The 12,887-nt window shown below is 43.2% G+C and overlaps 1 protein-coding gene across 6 annotated transcripts in view; it reads left to right on the top strand.

The window, feature by feature from the left end:
- The window catches only part of FLNB (filamin B), a 148,356-nt gene that overhangs the window by 66,824 nt on the left and 68,645 nt on the right, over nt 1–12,887 (top strand). For all 6 annotated transcript variants that reach the window (XM_074198884.1, XM_074198883.1, XM_074198882.1 and 3 more), the window contains exons 8-12: nt 750–947; nt 3,172–3,309; nt 8,559–8,685; nt 11,025–11,161; nt 11,991–12,184. In XM_074198884.1, coding sequence (XP_074054985.1) covers nt 750–947; nt 3,172–3,309; nt 8,559–8,685; nt 11,025–11,161; nt 11,991–12,184 — 794 coding nt within the window. The remainder of the gene's footprint in view (nt 1–749; nt 948–3,171; nt 3,310–8,558; nt 8,686–11,024; nt 11,162–11,990; nt 12,185–12,887) is intronic.

Here is a 12,887-nt window from a genome sequence, read left to right as displayed (position 1 = left end):
GAGAGACCCCAGTGACCACTCAAAACTTTCATCCACATCAAGGTTAGCTTTCTGTCTTAACAGTGAAGTATCTTATTCTTCAAAAGTGCCCCTTCTCCTCCTCCCCCAAGCTTGGATAGTAACTGTGAAGTTTTTTTTTGCATTTCTTTGTATTTAATGCTTTTCAAGACTTTCATATTCATTTGATTTATAAGGGAAACCCTATGAAGAGGGATGCATATTGCCTTTTTCTAATTTTTTTTTATTTTTATAAGGCAGTGGGGTTAAGTGACTTGCCCAAGATAACACAACTAAGTAAGTATTAACTGTGTGTCTGAGACTGGATTTGAACTCAGGTACTCCTGACTCCAGGAGGTGCTCTATCCACTGTGCCACCTAGCCGCCCCAAATACTACCTTTTGACAAATGAGAAAACTGAGGCATCAAGCAATTAGATACCTTGCCTCTGGTTATTGGCTGAACAAATGGCTGATTCAGCTTTTCTTGGTACTAACCAGTACCAAGTAACAACCATTACACTCCTGAAAGGTTTCCCCCCCCCCCTAGATTTAGTTTACTTTCTCATCTTAGGCTTAAAGGATCATTTTTGCAGTGAAATTTGGAAAAACCCTAATTTGGGTAGGAAATTTCCGGAAAGCAGTCAGCAAACGGTTCTGTTGTGTACGTGTGTGTGGTACGACATAGACTGTAGGATCTTCTGTGTCTTGGGTTGTGAACTTTCTGAAGAAGGTGTCTGACCTCTTTTGCAGGAGCTGGTGTCGGAGACATTGAAGTTGAGTTGGAAGATCCCCAAGGGAAGAAAACAGTAGAACTCTTCATGGAAGACAAAGGCAACCAGGTCTACCGCTGCGCCTACAAACCCATTCAGCCTGGGCCCCATGTAGTCAAGATCTCATTTGCTGGAGAATCTATTCCCAAAAGCCCCTTTACCGTGAATATTGGTGAAGGTAAGTATTTTAGTAGGATTCATGTCCATCTTAAAACGGGTCATTTCTTTTTGTCATTTAGGAAAGGAATTGAATTACTGCTGTCTGCCTAGGAATCTAGTCAATATGGGAATGTCTTTTATGTTTTTCTCTTGTCATAAAAGTGATGTTATGATTATAAAAGGCTTGAACGTTGACAGCACAAAAAGATTTGTGCTCTCTTTGGCACCCATTGACTGCAAGCCTGTGAACTTAAAGACTAGACTTCTTTCTCCAACTTCTTCCGTTTATTTTTTCAACCCCTCATTCTCTCCTAAACCATTACTGAACTCGGTTTCTCCTTATCTGTCCTCTGCTCCTGCATTCTGCAGACTTCTCTCTCCCGATCCGTTTCATTTGGGGGATTTTGGACTTCACAACGAATAACGGCTTCCTACTTGAGAGGGGCTGTTCCAAGTCGGCTTGCTGGTAAGGGGTGGGTGAGGCGATGGTCCTGGTCTTTTCTTGGCTTGTGTGGTAGCATGTTATGCATGCCATATTTGAGGTCCTTGTGGGTAAAAAAAAGCAAACCACTGTGGTCATCTCTAAATCACTAACCAAACCATGAAGGAGCCCCCATAATTCTGGTAGCCAGACTACCTTGATGTGGCACTAGAGAAGACTCCTGGCAGCTGATGCTATTGAAAATGCCACCATAACTAGTGGCTTGATTTATTTTAGTCATTTGCTTTTTAATGTTATATCCATAAGGGGTGATCAGAACTCACCCTCAGAGTCTGTAACACTTTCTTGTATTTTTCTCACCCTTTGAATTAGTCTACAATCGATTAACTAAACAGGAATCCTTTTTTTAATAGGAGAGTCCTGTCAAGATTTATTGTGGCCAGCTAATTTCTCATTTCCCTTAACATAGGATAGAATTATAAGTTTATAAATGATGTTCCTCTGAGACATATTTCAGGAAAGTATTTAAATAGAAAAAAACCATAAAAAGGTTTGAATAGTTGGCCTTTCTCTTTTAGAGTAAACAGCTGAGGTCATTGGCCCTTGCTTAGAAAATACCTTCCTCTTTCCTACTGAAAGTTAGTGTTCTTTTATCTTCCAGGGGCAGAGGTGGCAGAAATGGGGTGCTAGGTGTCTTAAAATTCCAGTGATGAGGGATGGTAAAGGTGGCAGTTTGGACTTATGAAATAACAGTCCAAAAAAAATTCCTATTACTTTTTTTTTAAAGGTAATGGAGTTAAGTGACTTGACCAAGGCCACACAGCTAGGTAATTATTAAGTGTCTGAGGTCAGATTTGAACTCAGGTACTCCTGACTCCAGGGCCATTGCTCTATCCAGTGTCCCACCTAGCTGCCCTCAGTCCCTATTCCCTTTGCTAATGATACTCCCCCACCCCTTGTCCTCAAGTTTTCCAATGCATTTTCTGTGTATTTTATTATTAGTAGTATTTTTATCACAAAGAATTCATTTCTTAAAAACAGTCTTCAAATCTATGTCCTTTTCAAGAGTGGGTGAAGTGTAAGCAAATTCTGGCCTTCCCTGGAGCTTTTTTTGGTAAACCAGATACAGAGCTCATTGAGCAGCATTTTTTGGTAAAGATTCCATGGCTATGCATTTGCCAACCGTTTTATAATGTATAGTTTTTGAGCCTCAAACAGTCTCCATTAGCTGAGATTGGTTTGGACCAGTTTGATGTTTTTTGTTGTTTTTGTTAAATTTCTTCTCCTCCTTGACTGTAGTTTGGCTGCTGCCTAGGAAGAAAATAAACTTTAAAAATGGCTGACCCAGGATTTGGCACCCACCCATTTAAGACATTTAAAATCATAGTAATAGATGGGGATTTTTAAAGTAGTTTTGGAAAAGTCTGATGTTCCTAATTATTGGGCTCTTGGGCAGAAGCAGTGGGGTTTGCAAGGAAGCCAGTGATGTGGTCTGAACCCCACCTTCCTTTCCTAAGATGGAATCAATGGGAGGCTTTACCCGGTCCCAGTCACTCTTTGGGGCCGAGCCGATCATGCCGATTTTGCCTCCATCTGGGGTGTGGTTCGACAAAGCTATGCTTCTATATTTCCTGGCTTCATGCGTTCTCTGAACGCACCCTTGGGTCTCGGGGGACGATGTCGGCATTTTCTTCCTGCAAAATAAACGTTTTTTGATGGATGGCGGCTCCAAGCTGCCTTGGCCGGCTAAGGTGGACTTGCAAATGAAAAGACTGACCCAGTGCCTGAAATGTGTTTGCAGCCTGCAATCCAAATGCCTGTCGGGCCAGTGGTCGAGGCCTGCAGCCCAAGGGTGTGAGGATCCGGGAGACAGCAGACTTTAAAGTGGACACGAAGTCGGCAGGAAGTGGGGAACTCAGCGTGACCGTTCGGGGCCCTAGTAAGTATCGTTTCCCCTCCTTCTGTTGAGTCGGAGAAGCATTCCTTAAGCCCTGGGGCTACAGTCTTGGATCCCCACTAAGTGGGGAGATGACGTGTAAACAGCTATGTGTAGACAAGATAGAGAAAAAAGGAGAGATAATCATATAGGGAAGACTCTGTCATTTAAAAAACACCAACTTTGGATTGATACAACTCTGTAATTTCCCCCAGCATCCTGCCCCCTCTCAGAGAACCATCTTACATAACAAATAATATTTTTAAAACAAGGAGAAAAGCACTGATCAGTACTTTGAAAAAGCCTAAAATATGTGAAGTACCATACTTAAAATGCTACTCAATTCTGCAAAGGGTGGGGTAGGATTATCTTTCTGTATTTCTTCTTTACAGCTTTGATTTTTGCTTTGTAGCAGTGTAGCCTTGGCCAAATTACCTAATCTCTCCAGGACTTGATATCCTCTGTTGTAAAATGATGAGTTTGGACTGCTGCTCCAGATCTGTGGTCTTGCCATCTTTGGTTCTATCAGTCCAATATGGTCCTTGGATCATACCTGAATTCTGGAATCCTGGGCTGTGACCTTGGACCAGTCATCTACCCTCTAGTTTTGTCTTAATCTAGTAGAAAGAACATGCCGGAAGGGCAGGGTCTGTTTTCTGTTTTTAATTTTTTTGAGCAAACACTAGCATGATGCTTGATATATATTCAATACATTTTCTCATCTGAAATAGTGCGCCATCCTTCATCTTTCTAAGGGCACAATCTATAGAAGTGCTTTATTGAGAGAATCAGGAGCATTCCTCTCAAGAGACACTGGAAATGCTTCCCTTAGCACTGTGAGGTTGAGGGCTACATCAGACTTGGCCTCCTGACTTCCCCTGCGGTTGACCCCACCTACGCTAGATCACTCTGCTCTGGCCCTCTTCCCCCTTTCGCTCCTCCTGGAATTGATCTGGCACCCAGGAGCCATTGACTGAAGTTCTGATGGCTACACCCTGTTACAAATGGCGTTCTAGATAACGTAGTGGGACTGGCTTGGATGGTTGACTGTCTCCTCGTATTATTCAATCCATTCAGCAAACATTCTTTGAGTGGCTCCTCAGTCCCAGGTGCTTTTCCAGGTTTTAGAGAGAGGGAAAAAAAAAACAAATCAAGGGGTGGCTAGGTGATGCAGGGGATAGAGCACTGCCCCTGGAGTCAGGAGGACCTGAGTTCAAATCCAGCCTCAGACACTTAATAATGACCTAGCTGTGTGACCTTGGGCAAGTCACTTAACCCCATTGCCTTGCAAAAAAAAACCCCAAAACAAAAAAAACCCAATTCAAACCCAGCCCCTGCCCTCAAGGAGCTTACCCTCTACTTAATGGGGTCCAGTACTAAGAGTTTCTCAAATGTTGCCTGGCTATGTGAAGGAGTTACATATGCTATGGGCTATCAGGGAAGTGGGTTGTGTTGTTCTTCCCTATCCTTATTTCAGCTCTTAACCTGAAGGAATGTGATTTTAATTTCAATTTTCAGCTACTTCATCTCCCCTCCAGGGAGACAGAAGGTCTTCCCAATTATTTGGTCTTATTTATTGTTATTATTATTACTAATATTGCTGCAACCAAAAGTCGCTTCAACAGATTCAATCAAGGCAAGCCATAAGTCTTGTGCCATGATCCCTGATAGTCAATGTATGTTGGGCTGGGGAAGAAATCCTATACTGAGTGGACAGGTCAAACTCTACTGACCCCCTAAATTGGGCAGGACTTGCGTGGGAGGCTGTGGTGCAAGGCGGGCAGCGGGCGGGTTGATGCCGGAGGAGTATGGGGGCAGCCTTGTTCTGGGCCTGTTGCAACAAGAACTGAGGAGCTGTTTGACCTTAGGTCCCGGCGGTGACTCAATTCATTTCTTTGCCAAACCACCAGACTAGACATAAAGCAAGTTCCGACCTGGTGTCTCCTCCTCAAGTTTTAGGTACAATGTCTAAAAAACTCTTCTTTCCAAAGAAGCCTGCGGGGATTTTTCAAGTTCGATGTTTCTGCTTTGCCTAGCTGACTTGGATTGAGACAGACTTGCCCCGAGAGTTCTGAAACATGCAGCGTTCCCTCGACCTTACTGTTCAGATCCAGCCTCAGACACTGTCCGTGCCCCAGAGCTTAGCCTCCAACTACCTCAATTTCCTCATCTGTAAAACAGTGATAAAAAAAAATAGCACCTACATCCCAGGGTTGTTGGGAGGTTCAAATATTTGTAATAATCGTTATTTATTTAGTGGATAATGAATACTTGAAACAGTCTTTGAAAAGCCCTCAACAAAGATACCCAATAGATGCTTGATAAATACTTATTCCTCAGTTAAGGAGACTAAGGAGGAGATTTGAGTCCCTGTTCAGGTCGAAGAACATTGGAGTTCGGATATAGGATCACCAGTGAAGAAGTGAAAGGAGCTTTCCGAAAGAGCCTTAGTTAGAGATGAGGAAACTGAGGCCTTTCTCACAAAATTTGGGACTTCTGAATTCTCATTACTCACGTCCCTGGAAAGAAAAGGGGAGAAGCAGCGGGACTTTTCACTTGCCTGCAACTATCCATGATGTGATGGTCTCTTTTTTTCATGAAGAGAGGCGCCTTCTAGTCTTTCCCTGAAGGTGGGGCTTGGAAAGGGAAGCCCAGCCTGCAGTGTGGGAACCTGCTCTCCAGTTTAGGAAGAAGCTGGCTTAGATGGAACTGTGAGGATTATTTATGTCCTGTTTATCTGAGTTACTCCACTCCCATGTCATTAAAAGTAGCATTTTCTGATTCTGGGAAAGACTTTATCGGAAGGGAATTTAAATTTTCATTCAGAGAGGCCCCAAGGCCTGTCTGAAGTATGGGCATCAGCCAGGGAACAGCCAGGATGAATGAATGGCTTTCCCTTCCTGCCTAACCAGGTTTATAATCCATCTTAATTGACAATTAAGAGCTATCCCAAAATGTCCTGGGCTGCCCCTAGCAGGAGTTCTCTGAGTAAAACTGGAATTACTCCTTATTGAAGGTGTCTAATGGCTCTGAGAATCTGTGATTCCTATAACTCCTCTGCCAGGAAGGGTACCCCCCATCCGAGGGGTGTGCCCACCATCCAAGGGCTGTGTCCACCAAGCAGAAGTTACTTTGATGGTGAATCACACTTTCTACATAACCACTTCCATCCACTGTCAATCAACTAACTTTTTGGGAGGTGTTTACCTTGTTGACATGGACTATTTGTTTCCAACCTGTGGTAGGGCATTCTGAACTTGTGTTGCTCTGATCAGCCAGTTGGACACTCTATAACACATATATAATTATAACTAACAAAGTGATGCCACTGTGGTCTTCTTTAATAACGGAGGACAAGAAAGCAAGCAACCAACCAACCAATGGCAGTGTGCTTGGTTACAGAGAAAGGTAGAGAACAGTCTCTGCACTCAAGGAACTCTCCCAACATCCTTTTGCCTAGAGTCCTAGAGAGAGGAAAAACTCCCCTTTGTTCAGTAGGGTCCTTGATTTAGAGTTGGTGTCATTTCATACAAACTTGTTATTTTACAGAAGAGGCAGCCCAGTCCCAAAGATTAGGTGATTTCCCCAAAGTCATATACATGAGCAGTGAGTTTTAGTGCTTGAACTCTGGAGTGCGTGTTCTTACCACTTGGAATTCTCTGCCTCCTTTCCCCAATGCTATTCTTAGATGGCTAACTCACACTCACCATCTTCCACTGCCTCTATTTCGTTTCTTCAGCATTCCCTAAAAAAGGTTCTTCCAAGCTCTGCTTTTAGTCTTCCTTTGATGAGAAACTCATTACCTCCTAAATCTACCAGAACTGTCTTTGGTCAGATCACCTTACCTTGCCTTGGGGGGTGTCTCATTTTCGCCTCTAAAATGATGAAATTGGACCTGAGAAATTCTGCATTGGTGGAGAAGGGAGGGGGGCATGTATGTGATGTGATAGAAATAGAACTGTTGGTTCTAGAACCTACCTGGGTTTTACATTGATGGATATAATATGAATCCTCAACGTTGTTTAAATTTGCATTTCTCTTTTTAAGAGAGTTTAGAAAAAATTCTCAAGCCATGGCTACAATTTGCATTTTTCAGGTATTATTTTCATGTGTCTCTCTAGTCATTTTATCCACTGGGGAGCATGAACATGACTCTTGTAGTTTGAAAGGATTCACTATAACTCCTTAATGTCTTATTTTCCCCTCAGGACTTGACTATATTCTCAATGTATTTTATGTCTCATTTTGGAGTACAAGATTGCACAAGATTCCTTTAAATTTAGAAGCTATCTACTAATTTTTGATAATTTGTTTGTTTGATGTCTTTGTCTTGTTAGTTAGGTATGCTGTTTTTCCCTGTATTGATAAGAGTATGGAATATAGCTATTGGCTATGGGATCATTGATCCAATTTGCTGTTAGTCTGAACTCATTTTTCACCAGAAGATCATTTATTCTTCCTAAGGACTATCTGAGACATTCTTAACCAGCCTTTAATGTGTGATCTCTTGTTTTGCCATAGTTTGAGGTGTTTGGTATACCCTAAGATAGGTACTGGCTCTGTGATTGCTGTGATATAGGGGATTCCCAGAGCAGGAAACACTGTGCCTCCTCTGAAATGACCCTGAAAGAACATTCACTTTCTCTTTTTTAAAAAAAAATTATTTATTTAAGGTAGTGGGGTTTAAGTGACTTACCCAAAGTCACACAGTCAGGTACTTATTAAGTGTCTGAAGCCGATGGATTTGGACTCAGCACCACCCAGCTGCCCCGGAATATTCACTTTCATACAGTGATCTCCTAAAGTGACTATGTTTATTCAGATTTACAATATTCAAGGTTATAATTAATGTAGAACACAGTCACCGATTTCTGTTCAATGGCAAAAAGCAGTTCTCTCACTTTGGAGCATTTATTATCTCCCCCCCCCCCCCCCCAGTTCAGGGCTATAGAGTTGCCTGAATGACTTCAAGCTTAATTGACTTGCCCATCATCAACCATCAGGATGCTTCCAAGGCAGGCCTGGGACCTGGGTCTTTTGAGACTTTGAGGCCAGATAGAGTGTTTGGCAAGTCTAGATGCTGAGCTGGGAAGCTCTCTTCACCCAACAAAGACTGTTGTTAGCTCCAATGAGGCTATGATGAGTCCCCTCCAGTTGGTGGGGTCCCTAGGCCCACTCTCCCCAATTGACTTTGCCAAAGTTGAGTTGCCGATATTTAATGGCTATTTCTCTCTGTCTCTGTCTTTCTTCAGAGGGCCTGGAGGAGTTCGTGAAACAAAAGGGCTTCATGAATGGGGTTTATGCTTTTGAGTACTATCCAGGAACTCCTGGGAAATACGTTGCCACCATCACGTGGGGTGGACACAACATTCCAAAGAGGTGAGTCCAGGCCCTCTCTGTGCTCTTCTGCCCACGTTTCTGCTGCCCCTCCCCCAGCAAGGCTGGGACCCAGGTCAGAGCCACCTACTAATCTTCTCCCTGATTCAAGGAGAGCAAAGAGCTGCTTTGTTGGAAATCTTGGGAGAGCTGCAGCAGCAGACACTTGGCGAGGAGTCAAATGAAGCCAAAAGCCACTGGTGGTTTCAATTTCCTGCTTTCAATCAGTGCGAGCGGCTTTGGGCCGGTGGGAGGGAGAGCAGCCAGAAGGCCGGGGTCCATGTCTACAAGGAGGCTCGTTCATTTTTTCATGACTAACGACTCTGTTCTCCTGGTAAACCTGAAAGCACCATATAACCGTCAGCTGCCATTATTACGATTTGTTGGCAGAATTAGTCCTTGAGATTTTTAATATATCCTTAAGGTCTCAAAGAAACAAAGGCAGCCAGTGTGGGACATTTTCTTGAGGGGGGGGCTTTCCTAGTCCCCCTCCATGGAAATTGCATAATCTTACAGCAATAACAGATCATTTGAGAGGCAAGTGGGAGAAGCAGATTTTGAACCCCAGTTTCCTGAATCAGAAGACATAGCAGTTACAGTGGAGAGGAAGCACACCCAGCGGCTACGTGACTGTAGACCAGTCATTGATCCCCTCGATGCCCCTAGGCAACTCTTGAAGACTGGGTGACAAATGCCTGATAGAAGGATTTTCCTCTTGGGAGTCCCCCACACTAATGAAGTCATGGTTGAACAGGGGTGGGGGAGGAAATAACTAGGAATTGATCCTAGTCATCTAGAAATTGGTCAGTAAACATTGATTTAGTGCCTAGAATGTGGATGACAGTGTACTAAGTGACAGAAGGAGACCAAAGATGGGTCCTTCCCTCCAAAGCTTGCAATCGAAAGGGAGGGATGAAAAGCAAGCACATATGTTCAAATAAGCTACATGGAGAAAAATTAGGAAATCATGAAGAGAGAGAAGGCACTGGATTTAGAGTGGTTGCGAACAGCTTCTTGTGGAGGATAGGACTTTAGCTGAGACTTGGAGGAAGCCACAAAGTCAACAGTTCGAGTGAAGGAGAGAGAGTGTTCCCTGTTTGGGGGTGGAAGAGGGAACAGTTAGAAAATGCTTAGAGCCAAGAGATGGGGGGAGGGTTTGTCCAAGGAACAGCAAGAAAACTGGTAGAACTGGATCAGGGTAAGGTGGACAGGTCAGAGAGAGCAGATAATGAAGAGCTTTGAATGTCAAACCCAGCTTTTTGTATTTGATCCTGGAAGTGATAAGGAACCACAGAGTTTGTAGAGTAGGGGAATGACACGATCCAACCTGAATTTGAAAAGAATCACTTTAGTGGCTGAATGGAGGGTGGATAGTAGTGGGGAGAGGGTTCAAGTAGGCAACCCCAATACCCTCCCCCCTCCCCACACAAAGCAGGCTATTGCAATTAGTTTAGGTATAAGTGATGAGGGTCTGTATCACAGTGGTATCGGTATCAGAGGAGAGAAAGGGGCTTCTCAGAAAGAGGGTGCAGAGGTGAACTGATAGGTCTTACCACCATATTGGATGGGGAGGGGGGTGATTAGAGAGAATGAGGAATCAGGATGACTCCTGGGCTTTAGTCCTGAGAGACTTGGAGGAAGATGTTGTTTGCAGGTGGAAGGTAAGAGAGGATGGAAAGTTAAGAACCCATATCTACAAAAACATTCATATTGGGTTTTGTGTGTGTGTGTGTGTGTGTGTGTGTGTGTGTGTGTGTGTGTGTGTGTGTTGGCAAAGAACTAGAAATTAAGAGAAGGCTCATTACTTGGGGAACGGCTGAACAAGTTGCGGCATAGGATTGTGATGGAGTACTATTGTCTTGTTGGAAATGATATGAGATGTGGTATCAGAAAAACATGGCAAGACTTAAATGCATTGGTGTAGAGTGAGAAGAACTGGGATATCTTTGTATACAAATGATGGCAGCGTTGTAATGATGATCCATCATGAAAAGACTTGGCTACTCTGATCAATACAGTGAGCCAAAACAATTCCAAAAGGACGCATGATGAAAAAATTCTACCCATCTCCAGAGAGAGGAGTGATGAACTCTGGGTGCAATTTCAAGTATACTTTTCTCAGCTTCTTTATTTTTCTTGCAATATGATTAATATGGAAATGTGTTTTGCATGATTTTACATGTATAATTAATATCATATTGTCTTCTCAGTGGGCGGGGTAGGGGTGGGATGAAGTTCAAGAATTTGGAACTCAAAATTTTAATAGATTAATAAAGAATTGTTAAGAAATGAATTCTCCATTATAATCATTTCCTCATGAAAGCAAATGTGTTTCCTTCTAGTCCCTTTGAAATCCAGGTGGGCCCTGAGGCAGGTGTCCAGAAAGTAAGAGCTTGGGGACCTGGTCTCCATGGAGGCATTGCTGGGAGGTCGGCAGACTTTGTGGTGGAGTCCATTGGTTCAGAGGTTGGATCATTGGGTAAGTTTGAAACAAAATGGTATATCCTGTGAGATCTCTAGATAACCCATGGATGATCCTCTTTTTTTAAGAATATGGGTTCTTGATTCAGAGGACCAGAAATCTACCTCTGATACTTAATAACTATGAGTTTGACCAAAGCACTTCAAATCTTTCAGACCTGTTTGCTCAGATGTAAAATGAACTCAATTAAATGGCCTTGGAGGTTCTTTCCAATCTCAAGAGTCCCTTAAGTCTCCCTGAGTCTTTGTTCCCCCATCTGTAAAATGGACTTGACTAAGACTCCCTCCAGTTCTAAATCTGTGGCCTGATCTTTCCTTATCTAACAAGGATGTTGAGGGTATATGAATGGGGACTGTCTGTTGACTTTTCTAAGCTAAATAGATAATTGGGTCTTTAAATTTCTTCTGAACTTCCTGTCCCCATTCCATGCATTGTTTTTGAATTTTTTTTTATTATTTTTTTAATTTAAGGCAATGGGGTTAAGTGACTTGCCCAAGGTCGCACAGCCAGGCAATTATTACGTGTCTGAGGCCGGATTTGAAGGGCCCGTGCGCTATTCACTGCATCACCTAGTTGCCCCACTGCTCCATGGTTGTGACCAACCAATGAATAATAAATAGCTCGTGTTCTTGAAATGGGAATCTCCGTAGTTCCACGTATAACTTTATAGAGTGAGAGCATGGGATAACTTTCAAAAACCTGTCATGACCTCCAGTTTAATCACTCGGAAGCTTGGTGCTAGCAATTAAGAAGCTGGATAACTATTGTTCCATTAGTCTTTCCCCCACATGACCTCGAATCCAATGTGTCTTCTGCCCTCTCTTAGGATTTGCCATTGAAGGCCCATCTCAGGCAAAGATTGAATATGATGACCAGAATGATGGGTCCTGTGATGTGAAATATTGGCCCAAGGAGCCTGGGGAGTATGCGGTCCATATTATGTGTGATGATGAGGACATCAAAGACAGCCCCTACATGGCCTACATACAACCAGCCTCAGGAGACTTCAACCCGGACTTGGTGAGAAAACTTGTTGTTCTCCCCCCCCCCCCTCACTTCTTTCCCAACCTATTTATCAATGAGTGTAGATAAAGATTGCCCAGAATATGGAAGAAGGTCCGGAAAGAATGTCCTTAACTGTTAGAGTCCCCCCCACCCCAGTGACCCGAAAGATTATCTAGTCTGTGCATTCTGTGACCTTGTATATGTGGGTGCTGTTTCCCTTGAGAGACCAGAAACTTCTGGGAGCTGGAACTGAAATGTAGTAGATACTAATAACGAAATGTCTGTTGATTGATGGATTCATGGAGGCCACATAAAACTGAAGTCTGAGGCCTTGGCTTCCCATCTTCTGATCCTTGCTGCTTGTATATTCATGGCCAAGTCTCTCTGGCCTCAGTTTCCTCAACTGTAAAGGAATAGGGGCTGAGGTCAAAATTTCTACTTTATTTTAGGTGCTAAATAAATGCTGACTGATTGATCAACACAGCATAGTAGAGGGGAATAAGTTTTGATTCTGGAGCTGAGGATCTGAGTTAAAATCATGCTGCTAGTACTAACTCAGTTTACTCATCTATAAAATGGGGAAGGGGAGAGCGGCTAGGTGACATAGTGGAGAGAACACTGACCCTGGAGTAGTGAGCAGGACTTGCGTTCAAATCCAGCCTCAGACACTTAATAATGACCTAGCTGTGTGACCTTGGGCAAGTCACTTAACCCCATT

This window comes from Macrotis lagotis, chromosome 8, assembly GCF_037893015.1.
Source record: "Macrotis lagotis isolate mMagLag1 chromosome 8, bilby.v1.9.chrom.fasta, whole genome shotgun sequence".
Classification (NCBI taxonomy): domain Eukaryota; kingdom Metazoa; phylum Chordata; class Mammalia; order Peramelemorphia; family Peramelidae; genus Macrotis; species Macrotis lagotis.
Note: the sequence above shows the minus strand (reverse complement) of the source record. Positions and strands in the feature narration are given on the sequence as shown.